Raw genomic sequence first — 20,789 nt, forward strand, 5'->3', positions numbered from 1 at the left:
GGATTCCCCAGGATTACGGGTGACTGTCAGCTACCATGTGGGTGCTGGGAACTACCCAGGTCTTCTGGAAAAGCAGTCAAGGATCTTAACCACTGGCCTATCACTCCTGGCCCAAAATACATTTATATTAACACGGTGCCCTAAGAGGTTTAGCAAGTAGATTTTATAACAAGGCTTGTATAAGATATGAATTTAAAATGTCTATAGAAAATTACAATGAAATCTTATTTAAATTTTATTGTGTTAAGAGCAAATAGCCTTAACATTTACTAAAAGTAAATTCTCATACCTCTTGAGTTCTACCTAAGCAGCAATTTAATACACAACTGGGGCTGTGTCAGGTAGGGGGCTTTTTAGGGCCTGTTCTTCCCAGACTCAGTCTCTCCATAGGTGTTCATTGATTTGAATATACACACTGAAAAATGGATCTACTACCAAAGCATGTAAACACATATACTTTAAAGCTAAAGTTTTATTAATTTTAACAGTAACAATCAAAAGATCTTACTAATCTATGACTGATAGAAGACTATCACAAAATAGAAAATCTGACCAAATACATGGTTTTATTTCATATTTTTAGACTAAATTGTAAAAGTTGGTTTTTAATACTATAGAAAATATCTGAGTTTACCTTCTGTAATTGCTGCTGTAACCTTTCCCACGAGGTGAAGGGCCATGTATGAACCTACATGTGTTTCCATAGAGGCAGCTGCCAGTCTTCAGCCAGTTACGGCACTGTGTCTACGAGGCAAATATTACTATGTAAATGTCTAAAGAAAAGATGGTACCAGGGCGAAATCAAATCAGAGCCACCCAAATGCCAGCTAAGCATATACTACTCCAAAATAATAATAATACCATAAGGGAATGAGAAACCACAGGAAGGTGCGTATGCGCACACGCGCGCATGCATGCGTGTGTATGTGTGTGTGTGTGTGTTTAGGTGGAGAGTAGTTCCTTAAATGGGGTATTAATATTATCAAAATACACTGTATACACTGAACATACAAAAATATTATATAAGAACTTTGCAAACCTTAATCCCTCCTTTTATTTCTTTTTATAAAATAAAATTTGCTAAACCAAACCCATGTCAAAACACATTTTCCTTTATAATGGCAATCAGTACTTCAATAATAGTGTTTTAAATGTTTCCTCCAGTATACAGGATCAAGGCTAGAGCCTCTTCATATGCTAGGTAAGGGCTCTGCCACTAAGCCACACTCTTAGTTCCCTCCCATTAAGCGCTCTGAAACCACAGTAGCAACAACTCACCTCTGTTGTGCTCCCAGTGCTGGGTCCAAGCCTCTCAAATACACTAGGTCTTCGGGATGTACTCTCAGATATGGTCTTGGTGTTTTCCACTGTGACCTTTCTCCTAATTTTTGACATTTTGAACTACTTTAACCAAAAAAGAGAGAGTTAAAACTGTAAAATCTTTCAATTTTACACACCTGAGCCTAAAACTTCAAATAGACAAAGTTATAAGTAAAACTTAAAAATGGAGATTATTTTTCCCTTGGAGCAGAAGTGGGTGTGGGACAGAAAGATATTGAAAGAAGACGCCAATAAACAAAGATGGCCTGCCTTCTAACCTGCTGGTTGACCTGTACCTCCCCTTAACTGGACATTCAACTTCAAATGCTACTTAAACATTTAAAAAATGTTAAAAAAAAAAATGTTGTAAAATTAAGTAGGCCTGTTCTTTAGGGGAACACTGCTTGCCTAACAACTGGCTAACTAAAAAAGATATGTAAGTCAAAGAACATGGGGAAATAGCCAGGAGAAATCCTAAGTGAAAGGAGAGCCAGCTCTCACTAACTGTTTAAGTTGCTACAGAAGTACCGTTTTAAATGAGGATGGGATTGTCTAGGTCCATGTTGCTGCCACATGTGAGTAATCCCTGTCCTCAGGGAGCTGAGGCAGAAGGATCTCTAGTTCTTAGCCTAATCATGTCTGGAAGAAAATCAAAGGGGAAAGAACAACAACAAAAAGCAGTACAGAAGAAAAGTGGACATTACTTAAAAATTCCTTGCTACAGACGTCACAGAAAGGCAATCTGATTAAAAATATTAATTTTTCAGTAATACTGAAACCAAAACTATCCAAGGTATTTATAATCTAACACATGCTGATGAAAGTCAAGGTGCTAAAGGTAATGAAAAAATATCAAATGGCAACAGTATATAAATGCTAAACAAGCATTAAAAAACTAGAACTATAATCAGAAAACTAATCCAATTATTTAATTGAAAGTGAAAATTCAGGTGACAGCACATGTTAGAAAACAAATTCCAGACCAAGAAAAAACTGGTACTGATTTACTTAAGGGAAAACTCCTGTGAACCAAAGCTAACCACATGACACTTTATATCACCTAATTGTCAAGTGATTAGAAAGAGCCCTGGCAGTTTTTTTGTTTTAAAGGTAAGTTCTATTTGGCACACAACTAATCGTGTGTGCATATGTGCCTGTGTGTGAGTCAAGATCTCATGTAGCCCACTTTGGCCTCAAATTCAATATAGAGCAGAGGATGATCTTGAACTTTTTATCATTCTGCCAACATTGATCTCTGCAATTCCAGGAATCCATGCCTGAATCTGTATGCAATACCAGGCATTGAACACAGGACTTCCCTACATTCTCCGCTAAGCTACACTCCTTAGCATCAGAACCAGTCTTTATAAAGATCACAAACGATCTTTAATATGATTTCAAAATAAATATAGATTACTAGACAGGAAATCACATGAGTGCTTCAGCTGAGTGTGTGGTGGGGCATGCCTATAAACCTAGCACTCAGAAGACTAAGGCAAGAGGACTGTAAGTTGATGCCAATGGATTACACAGTGAGCTCAAGGTCAGCCTGGGATTAATAGTATAACCCTGCTTTGAAAACAACAATGATGAAAAGAAAAGAGACAAAATATCCTGGATATAAAAGTAAAGCTAAAAATTCAATAGTGATTATAAAAATATTTCACTTAATTATGTCATTTAGGTCACATTCTGATATATTCAAAAGTTAGAAAAAGGTTTGACAAGTGAAAAAGATGGCAAATAAAGGTGGTATTAACTGGGAAGTTTATATATTACTAACTCTTTAACATAAAATGTACCATTCTTTGAATACAATAGACGTTGGGAAATAACTCTGAAATAATTAGATACTTTAAACAGTATAGAATGTCACATACATGAACAAAATCAGTTGTATAAGCCATTCTATTGAGCCAAATATAAATTAACATCAGTATAATATATGTCTTTAATTTCTCTCAAACTCATCCTCAGCCCAAATATAAATGTGCAGAGAAAGACACAGCAGCTCACATATCTAGTTGATTATTGAACAGAGCATGAAAGAACTGAAAACTTAGAGAAGTGGTACAGAAAAAGACCTAGAAAACAAAAGCTTTGATTAACTGAGAAAAACACCTAGAAATGGACAATTTCTATCTATATAGAAGGCAGTAAGAAGTAAATATATGTTAGCTGAGCCTGGTGGTGCACACCTTTATTCCTAGCACTTGGGAAGGAAAGGCCAGCAGATCTAAGGCTAGACTGGTCTACAGAGTGAGATCTAGAACAGTCAGATCTATAGAGACCTTGTCTTGAAAAATCAAACAAACAAACAACAAAAAAAAAAAAACAAGAAAAAAACTGCACAAACACTCTCAAACTGGAAAAGTTTGAAGATAAAAATGTATCTTAAAGTTCCACTAAAATATATCAATCAGTATATAAGTACACATCATGATCCTCAAACATCTAACAAAACTACTAAAACTGAACAATCTAGATTCTAAGTTCCCCTATGAACTAGCTATTCAGAACCTAAAAAAGGTAAGTCTTTTTCCTCATAAGCAGATGGTCTCATCTTACAATACTGCCTCCAGAAAACAAACTTTAACTTTACATTTTCCCCTCCACAATTACTTACTACCAGTGAAAATAGGTTAGTTCTGCCTCCCAGTATTCCTATCCTCAATGTGACCAACAAATTCCACCAGTGCAAAAAGCTACTTGTGATGCTGTTTTTGTTTGTCAACTTGACTATATCTGGAATTAAGTAAAACTCAAGGGGCTGGGTACACCAGTGCGAAATTTTCCTTGATTTAATTTTATAAAGTGGGAAGGCCTATCCTAAATACAAATGCTTTGAGGTAGGAAGATCTACCTTAAGTCTGGACCACACCTTCTTGTGGAAGCTTATAAAGGACAAAAAGGGAAGTGTTTGTTCTTTGCCGGACTGTTCTCATTCTTGCTTCTCTGGTAATAGATCCTACTTCCTCAGGATTCTGATGTATACTGAAGACCAGCTGAGATATGTAGCCTTGTGCATTGAACGACCACTGAATTCTTGAACTTTCCATTGGACAGTCATTGTTGGACAAGCTAAATTCTATCCAATGTTCCTCTATAGCAGTACTTCTCAACTCCAAGAGGAACTGCATATCAGATAGTCAGCATATCAGATATATACACTATAATTCATAATGGTAGCAAAATTATAGTTATGAAGTAGCAACAAAATAATTTTATGACTGGGTGGTCACTTTATTAAAAGGTCACAGCATTAGGAAGGTTGAGAAGCACTACTCTAGAGAATCCTGATTAAAATACTATTTATTCCTGTAGCTGAAGTACTATCATCTGCCATCTTCTTTCTCGGTCTTCTAAAGGAGCCACTCCAGTTTGCCGTGCTCTCCTGCATCTTTACCGCTGCCATTCCATTTCGACATCACTGCTCTCCTCCCTGACCTACTGCTGCAGTGCATGGCTTCAGTTTCTCTCTGATCCTGGATGCCCAGAGCCCATTGGACTGTTACACCAAGCAACTTATAAGCCACACCCGGTCTTGTACTCTTACTGGTGAAAAGCTACTTCGCATACAAACACTACTTTTACAGATGGCATGAAGAATGACTCAAGATTCACCTACAGGGGGCTGCAGAGTTGGCTCAGCAGTTAAAAGCCCTTGTTACTCTTGCAGAAGACCATTGTTCAACTCCCAGCACCCACATGGTAGCTCACAACCATCCATAACTCCAGTTCCAGGGGACCCAGCGCCCTCACTGGCCTCCTCAGGCACCAGGCACACATGTGCTGCACACATCAGACAAAACAGTCAAATACATAAAACAAAAATAAAATAAACAATTCTAATAATAATAAAAAAAGCTCACCTACAGGGTGATTTCCCAACTACTACGCAGCCTTTCAAATTAAGGGGGAAATACAATGAAATAAAAGATGTATCCTTTTGCCTTAGAATCCCACAGTGCTGGATTTTGTCCTACAATTACACTGTATTTTGGTAACAGGTCTAGATTAGAGAGAGAACTATAACATGAGGCACAAAAGGTAAAATTAAGAATTAAAGATATCTATCTAGAATGAATCTTCCTGCTTCGGCCTCTTAGATTCTGACAATGGTTCTGGAATGAACACCTCTGATCATTTGCTAAGGTTTAGATGAATGCCTCTTCCCCTGCAAAGACTGTCAGTAAAGCCATGGTCCTCAGGGTGGTGGTAACAGGAGGTGCTATGGACCTTTTAAGAGGTAAAGCATAAGAGGAAATCCTTGCATGAGGCAAAGGGATGCTTTCAAAGGGGGATATAAAACTAATCTGCTCATCTCTCCCTCTAACTCCACTTTGTGGCTTGTACTACCCACCCAAGAACCCAAAGCAATGGATCCAATCTTGGATATAAATCTCTACAGCCATAAGTCAAAATAAGCTTTCTTTTCTTCCTATGTATACTGTATAAGGAATTTCATTACAGTAATACAGTTGATTAGTACATTGTCAGCCTAAGAACTTCTACTAGCAATCCACAATATGACATTATCCTCAACATTAGTAATCACACAGTTATAACTTTGCATGAATAAATGCTTTCTGTTTGCACAGAAGATAAAATAATTTAAAATCTCATTTGTCAGAAAATAAATATATAATCTGCAATACATCAAATATATTTCATATATTAAACCCTGTCACTCAAAATCATGTAATCAACTGATGTTTTGAAAACTCATAAATTTCCATCCTAAATGCTGGGTTTACAAAGTAAGATGAATACTACAAAAGAGTAGAGTTTAGATTCGATTAAAGGACAAAAAGCATTAATGAGACAGATATGAGTATTTCAAAGTGGAAGAGAAATATCAGACACAAAGAACCAGAATTGTAGATGCCAATGTCTTTCCAACCAGAGATTGTAAACCAACCACTTACTAGTAAACTGACTCTTGCCTGAAGATGTTCCTCCATTTGGTATTCAAATTATTCTTTGGTTAAGGTTATCGCCACCAATTTCATCCATCTTTCTCAAATACTGGAATTATCAAAACCAAATGACTATGCAGTTGTTTTCCTTTATCTATTCTCTTTTGGAGTGCAATAAATACTTGGAAATTTCATCATCTCTTTTCAATTAAAAAAAAAAAGGAAACAATTCAAATTCAGGGGCACTGCCTATTAAGAGAAAATGTATCTCAAATATAAGAACTGTTCCCCTTCTTCAGGGAACAATATACTCTGAGTTCCACACCATAAACCTGACAGAGAAAGGAGCATGACAGAGGTGGCTCTTCTTGAGTTAAGTAATTACTTTCGAGGCCTATTAAATTTTTATTAATAAAAAATATACTAATTGTGAATTACCTTACCCTAAATGTTTAAAACCAGGTATATTTTGGTTTCAAATCCTGCTAAATTAAATATATGTTATATAATTTGTAATATATACATATAATACATATTTATGATATCTTGAGAAAATGACCAATGATAAATTCAAAATATATGCTTAATACAATATAAACTAACACTAATGACTTAATAAAATGTATTGATATGTAAGTTATACTGTGCTTTAGTATTTTATATTTATATTACAGACATTAAACTGAGGTAAGTATGTACATCTCCAATCTAGATATTAATAATCAGGCCTAATCCCGATGAGCTTCTGAGATCAGGTATGTTCAGGGTGGTATGGCCTTCCGAGAACAAAGAATATACTCAAAATAGAGGTTAGTGTTCACTCCAAAGAACCAGTAAAGAAAGCAAATAAAGAAGCTGTATCCCTGGACTGAAAATATCCAGGAAAAATAAAACAACACAAAACAAAACAAAAAACCCAAAAGCCAAAGCTACACTGAATGTGTACAAACCTTATTTACATTATTTCTAAACAATTTAGTATAAAAGTACTTACGTAGGATTTACATCATATTATGTGTTAGAAGTACAGAGATGATTGAAGGCATGTAAGATGGGCATGCTCAAAGACTACATCATTTTCTAGAAGGGATTTGAGTTTCTGCATATTTGGGTATCTGAGCCACCCACTATAGGTGGGTATCAACTACGTTCTATCAGATGCTCACACTGAAACTCAAGTTTCAGGGCATAACCGTTTGCATACAAATTGTGACATGCCTACATCAACTTGCTAAGTCCCCAGATAAAACTGTCATCTGATATAATCTAATTAAGAAGTTGAAAGTTATTTGAAAATTTATACGTGTTGTAAAATATTGTTGTTTAGTTTCTAAAGCTAGTAATGTTAAATATTACACTGCAAAACTAAACATATAGGCAGAACCGCATAGTCATCTGGACTAACTAAGCAAACATATCACAGACTTTTAAATCCTTAAATGCCAAACTTAAAGTTCCAACCTTTTCAAATTACTTCTTTAAAAATTCACAAACCAGCAGAGACTGTGCACGCCCATAACTCTAAAAGTTCAAATTATCTGAAGACTCCTAATAAAACTAACTTTAAGATACTGCCTTTCGCAAACAAGATCCTACCAATATACTCCAAGTATTTTCAACTCTGAATACTTTTCCAGCCACATAAATGTTAACCTGCTTAGAAAGTGATACTGTCAGTTCCACCTTCCCGTTGCCTGGGAGTATAAAGATAAAATAGTACTCCTACACTCCCAATAGTATTTACTACAGCCGGGAAATAAGCAAGACCAGGAACAATCAAAAGTAGGATCTCCTTTCTTCAATAGATCTGGAATACATGAAGAAGGTAACTCTAAATCCAAGAGCACACTGCTGCACCCTTTCACCACACACAAATGCGACCACCACACCAGGGTATCCGAGTCCGCCTGCTTCCTAACACAAACTCCAGAATCACAACTAGAGCAACAGACAGATCTAACACCGAGAACCACTGCAGAGTTAAGAGCGGGATGCTCAAACAGCGTTCAGAATCGCCAAGGAAGCCGAGAGACGATGGAGGCCACAGCGCAGGACTCCCACCTGAGCCCGGTCCGACACCTCTTCCCATCAGCTCCCCGAACGCTTACCTCCTTTCCAAGCACCCTTAGTAGGCGCAGTCTTCAGGACGTCCCTGACACCTCAGCTCCGGCTGTCCCCGCGCCGGGCCCCGGGAGGACGACGAAGAGGACGTGCACGCGCGGCTCCCAGGGGCCGGCCCTCCTCAAGCCGGCCGACGCCGGAAACAAGGAGCAGCGGGGCCGCTCGGATATTCGCCAAGCTCCAGAGAGCTTGGGACACGAGATGAGACGCACAGAGGCCGCTGCAAGGCAGCGCGCTAAAACCGCAACTCTACCAGGCCGCTACAGAGGCAGCATCTAAAAGCCGACGGAAGTCCCAAATTTGCCCTACTCCTCCGCAGGCCCGGCAGCTTCCGGCCGCCAGATTAGTCGTCAGAGAGTAGGCCCCGCCCCTCTCGGACTACGGTCCCCCGCCCCCCGCCTGCGTCACGAGGGCCGTGTGAAGTGTATTCCTGATGTCTTCTGTTTACTGAGGTCTGGGGAAACAGGGAGTCAGTGTGGGAGAACTGAGATTCTCAATCGACTGAGTTTCTCGTTTTAACTGTTTTCCATTGCATAAAGTGCTACTGTGTTATGGCAGTAACCACTACCTGGAGTGTTTCTAAGCTGCAGAATTTGACAATCGCCCATCCCCTACATGGCCCTGTCGCGGGAGCAAAAGTTGTGCACGGACTGTGTTTTCAAGAACACGAGCAGAAGTCCTTGCGATGCTTCAGAATGCCTTTGCTTTTTACTGCTTGGGCCCAATGATCTCCGTAAATTTAGTGTAAACGTTGCTTAAGAGGAGCTGGAGAGATGGCTCCAGCCGTTAAGAGCGGTTGCTGCTCTTTCAGACCAGATTTGGTTCCCAGCACCCACGTGACTGATAACTACCTTCTGTAACCTTCAGCAGCAGCGGTTCCCGCTTTCATCTGGCCTCTGATGAGGTCCAGCATAAACCCGGTGCTTAAACTCATGCCTCCACGCCCCACCACACACACAATACATCTTAAAACTGCATTAAGATAGCTCGCTGTTCATCATAAATTAAGGGGCGATGGGAGCAGTAGCTAACCTCTTAGAATAAAATAATAATAATAATGTTAAAATGCATAGGGGTCATTGTCACTCTTAAGCTCAAAGTAGTTTGCTTTTTATTCTTCAGCAAAACCAAGGAAACTGATTAAACTTAGAAGCTAGTGCAACAATTTAGTGTTGCTGAAATCAATAAAATAAAAATGAAAACAGAGGTAAGGGCATTAACTGTTCCTGATGACATGCCAAGCTATTTTAGAGACTGCGGCCAAAGCTTCTGCACAAGTGGGTTTGATGTATCTCTCAGGCAACAAGAATCCATATCTGCCTGTATCTCGAAGTTCAATCGTAAACGAATATTTGATGCCCAAATCATAGATCCAATCATCAGAACCTCCAGGAGCTAGATCTAAAAGAGACAGAGATTATTTCAAAATATATTTATTATTAATATTTTATTTTTTGTAGAAATGAGAATAGTTTTCCTCTGGTTGTTACCTTAATTTCTTACCTGAAAGTTGCAGTCATCAAAAAGAAGCCATGTTAAGATAGAAAACAACTATTGCCCAGAACTCAACAATAGTCTCTGCTCAGGGAATGATAATTGCCAATAATATTTTGGTGCGTTTTACAGTGCACACATTTTCTGTCTTAATTTTGTTACATTTCTAGAAGTAATCATTGTAACATTTCCAAGTGTATCATTACTATGTTTGAATATACATAATTTTTAATCATTTTAAGGGATTGCATTGTGAAACTATATATGATTGATTCAAATGATTTTGTTGATGAATAACTTAGTTTCTTTAGAATGAGTGCCATTGTTCATAAATCAGTGTTTAATACTTCAGAATATTTTCTAGAATTACTTGACTAAAGTGATGTACCTTTAACAGTTACAAACTTGTCACCAAGTACTATTAAAAAGAATGAAACCTATGCCTCCCAGCAGAGTGTCAGCACACCCATTGGCAGCTTCTGCACCAAGATTCTGCAAGAATCTTGGATCCTGGCAATTTTCTGGGTATAATAAGAATAAGAAGAAGCAATTGTCTTTGATTTAGATTTCTTTATCAATGAATTGCATATGTTTTCATTTTTATATTTTTCTATCAATTTTCTTAATAATTTTTCTATATGGTTAATTTCATATATTGTTTATAAGAACTGCATTAATGTTCTTAAATCTGTGTAAACTGTGAAGTTTTTCCTCACTCAAACTTTCAGCTTATGGCAGGATTTTTGTGCTTTAATATTTGATCAATTTGGCATTTATTAGTGAAAGATGTATTAGTAATTCAATTCTGTTTTTATCCTTAGTGGCCTGTTAGTTTTCCCAGGACTGATAATTAAATATAGTTTAAAATGTCTTCTTCATGATGTGCTATGTCTCCTTATATATTTGAATATCTTTCTGTGTCTGTTATTCCCATCTAATGATCTGCCTCTTTCAGGCTCAGCTCCATACTATCCTAATTATCCTAGGTTTATAACATGCTTTGATAACTCAGTGGGGTAAAATGTCTCTTATTAGCCTTATTTTTAACATTTCACAAATTCTTCTACCATATGTATGCTTCCAAATAAACTTGAAAATTATCTCAGTGTTCATAATAGTGCATCAAACAAATCAATTTATGGAATGTTCACTATTGTTTACTCATCACAAAGCATGTAGGCTTCCTTCGAAATTAGTTAAGTGTCACGGGATTGCAGCAACTACACAAATCAATTTGGGAAAAATTTAATAGTGTTTTCCTAGTACCCAAAGCATGTAGACTTCTCTGTTATTTGACTTAAGTATGTTTTAGGATTTTTTTTGTAGTTGTCACGTATGTATTGTGTGTCTATGTATACACATACACACATTTAACAGCTCAAGTATAGCCGGGGCTAGCTTCAAACCCTCCATATAACCCAGGGTGTCCCTGAACTCTTGATCCTCCTGCTTCCATGTCCTGAGTGCTAGGATTATAGATGGTATACACAATTTCTAATATTTTTAAAATATCCATCAATAGTGGATGCATTCAGTCATCCATAAATATTTCTGATAATTATGATCAACAAACACCTAACATTTATAGTTTGAGCTTTTATCCTGTGAGTACACACACACACACACACACACACACACCCTAAGTGAATGAGTGTGTGGAAACTGCCTATGTCAACAAGGCAGCCGTGGGACAGCAACACCAAAGGTGTGTGGCCCAATCTGACAGACAACTCCAGGAAGGATTGAAGACAAAGGGAGGAGAGCTCAGACTTGCTGCTAATAAAGCATTTGCTATTTACATCGGTATTAAAACAAAGCAACTGTTGTTATAGCCTTGGGTCCATTATACTTATTGAGACCCCAGGCTTTCCCTATGGTGTCTCAAAATCTTTTTCATGCCTTTATTCATCATATTACACTATCATCTGGCAGCTACTTAATAGTTCTCCAAGGAATTCCACTTACAGAGAGGCACCTTGCCAGACCACTTTAGCCACGTAGCTTCTCTCAGCTACAATCATTCTCAACCCTATAGGTCCCTTTTATTTTCTTTAAATCAGTGAGAGAAATTGCATTTCATTTAAACATTTGTTTGCATTAGAAATTGGCAAGGCTTTATTTTTTTTTCCTGGGGAAAAAATTAGGATAAGAAATAGTTTATGTTTGTGAGCCATCTGGTCCCTGTTGCAATTATCTTGGCTGTCATGAAAGCTGCCACAGATAATATGCAAATTAATGAGCAGGGCTGTGTTCCAGTAAAACTATTCATGGAAACAAATATGAATTTTCATATAATTTTGATGTGTCAAAATTAATTATTTTCATAGGTTTTTTTTTCAAACTTTTTAAAAAATTAGGAAAGCCACTCTTGGTTCAAAGGCTGTGAAGATATGCAGGGACCTGGGCTTGGTCAATGAGCTGTAGTTTGCCGACATTTGTTTCCAGGCTTGGTTTCTGTTCTTATCCCATTTTTGTGGAGCAATTTCCTCCCAGATGAAACAGTTCCAGCTTCCCTGAGCCATCACCCATGCCGGGGTGGGCCTTGGTGATGCACCCGTCTTGGAGTCATTTCTCCTACTATAAGTAGCCCCTCACCCATATTCCCGTAAGTAACCCCCAAACTCTCTGGTTGACCAAACTGGACAGAGGTGTTATCCCTCCTTTGGTCTGATACCAGCTTCCCTATCTGAAGTGACATCTATTCTCATCTCCCCAAAGGATTGTTTCAGGTGTTGGCCCCACCCTTTGGCTTCAGAAGAACAGAATCGGGGTCGGCCAGCCTGCACAGGAGTTTCCCAGTAAGCATCTCTCAGTAGAAATAGATCAAAAACAGTTGGTGAGTTTGCCACAACCAAGTTCTCACTGTGCATCAGGAAACAGACTGTCACTCAAAAGCATGCAAGGCAAATGGCATTTTCTAGATTTATATATCACATGATAGCTATGGGCACCTTATATGCATGTTTGGCCTTTTATCTCCGTTTCCTCTTTTCTTAGTATTTTTGCTAAATACATAACTCCCACTCTATAGAGATAAGCTTCATTTCTTAACCACCTGGCTTAACCTTAACCATCAGAACCACCTGGCTTCTTCTTTTGTTGCTGCAAGTGTGTGTGTGTGTGTGTGTGTGTGTTATATCTGATTGTGCATACACACCTGTATATGGAGGCCAAAGGAGGACACTGGATGCCTGTTCTATTACTTGTCACCTTATTCATTTGAAACTGGGTTGTTTAGGACACTGGAGCTAGGCTGGCAGCCAGAACATCCAGCAAACTTCCTGCCCCACCCCTGCCCTCATGCCCCTGAATAGTGTCGGGGCTACAGGTGCATGTGGCCACATCTGTTTTCATTTGTTTGTTTGCTGGTTTTAAACAGGGATCCTGGGGATTCTAACTCATGCCCAGCCCAGTGCATTTATCGGTCAACAGGACTTTGTTTTGTTCTGCACGTCACTGGTTAAGTTATGCTTCTGTTTCGAATCATTGTGTTGACTTCACACGTGACCCTGTGGTGTGGAAGACTAAAACTACACAAGAGACCAAACAGATGCCACTGCTGGGCCTAATGGTCTAAACTCCCAAGAGGAAACTGAAGCTCCCTGAAGAACCATTGCCGAAGGCCGTGGATGTCATCCCCAGCACTGCAGAGAGAATGCAGGGATGGAATAGGAGGGAGAGAGAGAAGGAGTAAAGGAAAAAAGGAGGAGGGCAGAAACACATTTAATTCAGAACATGGCTGCTCTGGCAAGGGATCCCATCCAAAGATGTGACTCTAATCCTGACTCTCATCTCAGGAGATCTGAGTTCAAGACAGCCTGGTAGAGATCAAGTTCCAAGTAAAGAAAAGTTTAAGTCTAGGCTTAGTAGCACACACTTTTAATCCCAAACAATGAAGGTAATATTAATTTGTAGAAGGAAGCACTCATGTTTAAAGTGATATCTAATTGAGGGCCAAGGTGATGAATCAGAGAAAGATTTGACAGAATAGGATCTGCCCAACTCTCACAAGAAGCGAGAGGAAAGAGAAGCTACTTCGGGGAAAGACAGTACAGGAGAAGAGAGGACAGTTCAGGAATACGGTAGAGTTCATGGAGAACAGTAGAGTTGAGAGGGAGAGCGGAGCAGCAGAGAGGGAGAAGGAGGCAGTTTTCCTGGGAGAGTTTTACACAGATTGAAGAGATAGCAAGCTAAACATGGGTGAAGACAGAATGAGCAAAAGAATGAGAAGGAGCCGGAAGATTAGAAAAGATTGGAAGAGTTTTCAATGGTCAAGCAGAGTAATTCAGAGGCTAAGAGAAAAGCCATATTGAACAAATCATCTGGGAGAGGAGTTTGAGGCAGAATGGCTGAGTTGAACCAGCCACCCAGAGCTCAAAAAGAACCAGAAAGGGTGAACGTATTCAGCAGTAAAGCTTAGAAGCTGAAGACATTCTAGATCTAGATTAGATTGTACACAGGCCAGAAGCTTCCAGGGCTAGGCCTACCAGGAAGATGGAGGTCTTCAGCAGACAGAGGCAGTAGACTTCAAGATGACAAGTATGTCAGGAGAATAAAAGTGACTGTTGCAGAATTACTTACATAAACTTTCTGAGCCGCTGCCATGTGTGTACCTGGTGTTTTTATTAATACTTTCAATTGCACGAGCTGCTTCGCTGGCCACTAGAGACTAGAAGGAATAGGATAAAGATGTTGGTCAATTTTCAGCTTTAAAACAGGGGAGTTTGAACTTTCTAAACAAACATAAGCATATTAATTGATTGCAAGTCTGTATGTGGAAAGCCTGGATTTATCCAAAAAGTAAATTTAAAAGATATTAACTAAAAAAAAATACAGTTTTTCAGTTTACGGAATTCACAACCAAATGGCTTTAAAAACTGAACTCTGCCAATACTTTGAATGTTTTCACCAATTTGCATTTGAAATCTCACATGGCATTTCAGGAATTAATTTATTATGTAAAACGAGCTAGATATTTATAACACTGGGCACTATTCCATTCCTAGACAAAATTATCACCGTACTTTAAACTCCACTTCTCTGGAGAGCACACATGCACCCACTGTATACACAGTTCACTTCTTACAAACTCTGCTGTTTGTTCTTGTATATTTGCCTAATAACTATCAAAGACTTATCAAATGACAGCTGCACTCGTGATACGGAGCTGATTCCACTAGAGGTGATCCCAACTCTTAGAAATGTTTTCTGAAGTTCCCACTTAACAACCTATCTTCTCTAAAATTGTAGCTAGCTTTCTGGTACTCGCTATCAGTTGCTTGAGGATGTTTGAGGTTATCTGTGGCTATTATGTTATGACAGTGGGATTTTTTTTTTTTGTACAAAACAATGCTGGTTTTTAGGAGCCAGGGGGATGGTTCTATGGGTAAGTAAAGGTGTTTGCTACACAGCTTGATGACCTGTGTTTAATACCTGGGATCCACATAGTGGAAGAAAAGAACCAATGCCTGGAAGTTGTCCTTTGATCTCCATATGCTATGGCATGTACACTTGTGCACACGCACTGAATAAATGTTTTAAAAAAAGTGTGGTGGGTAAGAGGAGCCTGGAGAAATAGACCAGCAGTTCCGAGCACTCGTTGCTCTTCCAGAGGACCTAGGTTCAACCCAGGACCCACATGGTGGCTCACAGCTGTCTGTAACTCCAGTCCTAGAGGATCCAAATGCTTTTTTCTGGCCTCCCCAAGCATTACATGAATGTAATACACAGACACATATGCGGGCAAAAATACCCATACACATAAAATAAAATGGAAAACAATTCAATGAATTGGCATATGAATTGGCATTCAAACACCTTCCCAAGCTGACCTCATCTACTTCCATGTGTCCCCACCAGGACCCCTGAGTATGTTCCTGTGGGAAACACCATCTCTACTGCACAGGACGGCCTTCCTTACCAATAGAAACCTCTCTGTGCCTGGTTGCAATGGCGTCTGCCCCTCTACATCAACAAACTTCTATGATTCTTACCCCTTGCTGAACAATACATTTTATCCCTTACTTTCTTGGCTTTCCAGGCAGCAGTGACTTCTGTTGTGCTTCTGTAGCAATGAGGCTGCATCATGTATGAGTACACATCTGTCTGGGGTACCCACTGTGTGTCATCTCTCTAATCATATGAAATTATCCTAAATTGCAGGGATTAGCTAATGCTTCTTTGAATGTGGACAGGATACAAAGTTTTACCCATAATAAGTACTTGTCCTGAGAGCAACCACCAAATAAGGTAAAATCAGATCAATTCTATTTCCAAATCATGATAAATATCCTTTTATTTTTCTATGCACAGTATTATTAAATAAACTAGTAAATATGAACATCTCTTTAAAACATTTCCTTTGAGAATTAAAAAGCATACGTGTCAATGTGTTTTTTTATTTTAAACAAGCTATTTTCAGAAAATATGTATTTATTGTGAATAATTAATTGCCAGCCTATCTAATGCGGCAATGCTTTTCTCTGTTAAGAGAGTCAGGGAACAAATATTGAGCAGTACATACAATCCACTAAACAGGGATCAGCAGCCCTTGCCGATGCCAGGGCGCTTCCACTGTCTGTCTCCAAAGCACCTGGGAAAGGGCTTAACTAATTCTGAGTATAATCCAGCAGTTCTAAACCTGTGGGTGATGACCCCTTTGTGGGGATCACATATCAGATATCCTGCATATTAGATATTTACATTATGATTCATAAAAGCAGCAGAATTACACTTATGAAGTAATGAAATACTTTTATGGTTGGCGGGAGGTCGCCACAACATGAGGAACTGTATTAAAGGGTCACAGCCTTAGGAGGGTTAGAAACCACTGGTACAACCCATTGAGAGTACTGCATCCTTTATACCTGTCAATCAAAATAGAGCATCTGGAACCAAAAAAAAAAAATCAGTGAAATGATAGCAGACTGGGCAGGGCTTCTTTGAATGTCCTGTATTGTCCAGGACAATCCAAACAGGTTTGTCTCAGTGAAGACACTGATGACTCTTTGCTAGCGCCAACCCTTGGGAGTTAAAGAGGCACTGAATACGTAGTCCCCACTGCTGGCACCCACTGGAGTGAGGGGCTAGGCGTTAGTCAGAGGCAAGCTGTCCTAGAAAGTCAGTGACCACTGTGTAACACTATCATTCTCAGTCCCCAGTCCTTGCTCAGATCATGTTAGCTAACATCCCGCTCCTGGCTTCTGCATAGTTTATCTAATATAGGGAAGCCATTCCCTGTGGTTAGAATCCTCTTAATGCCCTCTGACCCAAGCCAATTCCTGGCAGAGTTAGAGTGTAGAGAAAAACACCTACCTGTTGTTCCTTAAAGAAAAATGCTCTCCTATCTTTTTTTTAAATTCTTGGACAGAATGTTTAATTTATAAAATGCTTCTAAGAAAATAATAAGTGTCACTTACCAGTTCCTCATGGTCCTTGCTTTTGCTTCTGTTATAGGAATAGGGAAACAGTATTTGTTGGGAGTATGAGTGCATACTGATGTAAGCTTTAATGTGGTTGATATTTCTTCTCAGAAAATCAGCCACTGCCTTCACCTCTGGCTCAGACTCAGGATAAAGCCCACAGTAGGTTTCAGAGCAGGAGAAACTTGATGCACCTTTCTCTGTAGTAAAGTAAATGTATAATACATTATTATAAAATATGTATCCCTCTGTGCTTTGTGAGTTCCCTTAGAGCTATTGTGCAGCAAATTCAGAAAGATGGATAAGGGGAGGTTCTATAAAGAACATATTTCTTTATGTCTAGTAAATGTTGTCTGTGTTTCTTTTGAAGTCAATTATTTATAGCAAACAAGCTAAGATCATCCTAGGAAGGTCTTCCTTACATCCTAGGGGCAGCTATCTTGGATCCTGAAAACACAACCAGGAATGTCTAAGATGTGACTTGTTGCCAAACTTTTGGCTAAACAAGGAAAAATAAACCCTGAATTTCCTTAGGTACTGTAAATGATTTTATTTCTGGTCTTAGCAGTTTAAAAATCAACATAATTTACTCAAAACGAATAAGAGCCCTCAACAGCAAGAAAGACTGTGGCAGTAAGTCTCTAGCTCTATCTTACAGTTAGAAACATGAGTTTTAATGATATATAATGTGGCTATGATCTTTGGTAGGAGTGAGCTTTAGTTTGAGAGGTCATAATATGTATCTCTTGGTAGGGTAGCCTGATGTGATGGCTATTCTTGGAACAGACAATATCTGGAATTAACTAAAACTCAAAGGATTCGAAACACCTGTGAGGGATTTTCTTTAACTCAATTATTTGAAGTAGAGTGTATATACATATGTGTATGTGCATATGTATGTATATGATGTATATGCTGTAGATGTAGAAGATGTAGTGGATGCAGATGACATAAATGATGTATACTGTGTATACATAGAATATATGATTTATATGGTATATGTAATGGAGAGGGTTTATATGTAGTATATATAGATGTATATGATGCATATAATGTATGTAAATTATACATAGAATATGCACACTTGTATGTATATGAATTTTTCATTCTATCAGTTTTGTTTCTCTAGAGAACTCTGACTAATACACCTGCCTTTCAGCATTTCTCCTTTGACATAAGAGAGCCACATTTTACCTAAGCACTGTATACATATCTTCAATATGACAGATGATTGACACTCCTTGTATAATTTAAGGGGCTTGTTTGTAGTTTCTTACAGGGTCATGCTGTATAGCCCAGTCTGATCTTACACCCTCTCATCTGCCTGTCTCAGCCCCAGAGTGCTGCAATTACAGATGTATACTGGCCCATAGCTATTTCTTAACTGTAGCATTATGAACTATAAATTTGGGTGTAATGGGAAGAAAGGGTAAATTTACATCTACCTCCCCAGAGTAGATTGTTTCTATGATTCAAGTTCATACTCCCTGAGACCTCAGTTCACTCAAACCAAAGGATGATGAATTCTCACTGTGCCTGTTTTTATCATTTTTAATTTTTTATTGTTTCTTAACCTCTTATATTATTCATGAAAAGTGAACTTGTTAAGAATGGCAACATTTGAACACAAAATGTTTCCAAACACTAGAAAAATAAACATTGGCCTATACAATTGAAAATGAAAGGTGTCTTCTACCCTAGTCTTTCTTATCCTGATGATAAACATGACTTGTTAAAGCAAGATCTCTGAGTTTCTTGGTATTCTAAGATTTTTTTTTTTAATTTAGAAAGTAGAAGAGATCTTTAAAACCTGTTCCTTGTTGAGTCCTCAGCCTTAAGTGGATCATCTGTATTAACTCCTGCAGGGGACAGGAAGAGGCAGAAGAGGGGAAGAGCCAAAGGACAGTGAGGAGAGCCTTGGAAACACTGTCTTCTGGACATGTCCTGGCTGTCCCACTCAGGGACTCACAGCAACTATGGCTAGCTGTACACACCTGCACAAGACCAAACCAGTGAAACACTCCAGCGGGGGTACAGCCAGAGCTCTCCAGGCCCCAGTTCCCAGCAGAGGAACCATGTGCGACTGATAGTTGCTGGGGTAGGTGGTCATTTTCTTTGTGGATTTGGTCATTGGTAGGTTCTACTCCTCATGCAGACAACACTAACTGGACTCAGTGAATTATAGAAGTGGGGAGGAGAGAAAGAGAAGAGAGAGGGAGGGGAAGAGGAGGAGATAAAGAAAGCGAGAGAAGCACATGCTTAGGGCAATTTGGGGAGAGTGGGAAGGAAAGCTGGAGGTGTTATCCTGGTGATAAACATGATCGAGATACATTGTCTACATGTGTAAGACTATCAATGGATGAGTACAAACCAACTGGTTCAGTTTTCTTATTTAAATGAGCCAATAGCAGGAGGGAGAGATTAAAATGATTGCTAGTGCTGGGGTAGTGGTGGCGCACGCCTGTAATCCCAGCACTCTGGGAGGCAGAGGCAGGTGGATTTCTGAGTTTGAGGCCAGCCTGGTCTACAGAGTGAGATCCAGGACAGCCAGGGCTACACAGAGGAACCCTGTCTTGGAAAAAAAAAACAAATCCAAAAAACCCAAAAAATAAAATAAAATAAAAAAGATTGCTGGCTCAAGCCAACAGTCACAGCACTACAATTACCTAGGACGTCTGTATTAGATTATCTGCTAATTCAGCCAGGACTTCCCTCTCGTCTCTTTGACATCCCAGGGCTCCTCTCACCATTTGCATGAAGATCCACATGAAACAAATGCTTACCACACCAGTGTCTGGAAGCAAAGTTCCTGTTCAGGTCTGTGCCCACACAGCGGTTGTTCTTGTGGACAGAGCGGTTCTTTCTCCACATTCGATCCTAAAAGAACCAGATGGGACAGGTTATCTAGCTAGCCTCCTGCTGGAGCATACCGTCTCTGTCCCAGTCCTCTTACACAGTTCCATCTCCAGCCAGATCCCTATCATACTCACTCAAACTGCTAGCCTGAGACTAACAAAGGGATGACATCTTGTAGTGACATTTTTGAGAATTCAGGGATTTTGGTTAAGAATGTGCTCTTATCTTAATCCCAGGTATGGGGATGTGGGGCTGCTTCAGGCTGTCCAAAGCAGTTGATTATGATTTGTCTCATGCTCTAACCAAGGTATAGTTTTGCCAGTTGCAGATAGTTTCTGCAATTGTGTGGCATAAGGAATTCTGGGAACTTTTCAGAGGTTATATAAATGCAATATAAATGAGCGGCAGGATTGGTGGTTCTTGATATTTGGTTGATGGAGGGGATAGTTGCATTTTGTTAGTAATTGTGCTCAAAGAACAAAAGGAAAGAAATTAGATTCAGATCTCTCTTTCTCTTTCTCTTTCTCTTTTTCTCTTCTCTTTCTCGCTTTCTCTATCTCTTTCCTCTCTCCTCTATCTCTATCCTTCTTTCTTTCCTATTTAGTGATAGAGAGTGAAATGAGGACAGGGGATAAAGGGTGGGAAAAAGGAGAACCCA

General features: G+C 39.1%; 2 protein-coding genes across 10 annotated transcripts in view; both read right to left on the bottom strand.

Annotated features, from left to right (window-relative positions):
- Positions 1 to 8,689, bottom strand: part of Zc3h13 (zinc finger CCCH-type containing 13) — a 63,241-nt gene extending 54,552 nt beyond the window's left edge. For 6 of the 9 annotated variants that reach the window (XM_052190930.1, XM_052190929.1, XM_052190926.1 and 3 more), the window contains exons 1-3: positions 6,249 to 6,348; positions 1,279 to 1,401; positions 635 to 744 (exon numbers count right to left, since the gene is read on the bottom strand). In XM_052190930.1, coding sequence (XP_052046890.1) covers positions 635 to 744; positions 1,279 to 1,401; positions 6,249 to 6,284 — 269 coding nt within the window. In that variant the 5' untranslated portion in view covers positions 6,285 to 6,348. Of the gene's footprint in view, positions 1 to 634; positions 745 to 1,278; positions 1,405 to 6,248; positions 6,349 to 8,347 lie in introns of those variants that run through there. The other 3 variants (XM_052190928.1, XM_052190927.1, XM_052190933.1) reach the window with 3 other exon arrangements.
- Positions 8,690 to 9,576: 887 nt separating this feature from the next.
- Positions 9,577 to 20,789, bottom strand: part of Cpb2 (carboxypeptidase B2) — a 46,833-nt gene continuing 35,620 nt past the window's right edge. The window contains exons 8-11 of the mRNA XM_052190936.1: positions 20,059 to 20,152; positions 17,273 to 17,475; positions 14,436 to 14,523; positions 9,577 to 9,761 (exon numbers count right to left, since the gene is read on the bottom strand). Of these exons, the coding sequence (XP_052046896.1) occupies positions 9,577 to 9,761; positions 14,436 to 14,523; positions 17,273 to 17,475; positions 20,059 to 20,152 (570 nt within the window). The remainder of the gene's footprint in view (positions 9,762 to 14,435; positions 14,524 to 17,272; positions 17,476 to 20,058; positions 20,153 to 20,789) is intronic.

This window comes from Apodemus sylvaticus, chromosome 8 (genome assembly GCF_947179515.1).
Source record: "Apodemus sylvaticus chromosome 8, mApoSyl1.1, whole genome shotgun sequence".
NCBI lineage: Eukaryota > Metazoa > Chordata > Mammalia > Rodentia > Muridae > Apodemus > Apodemus sylvaticus.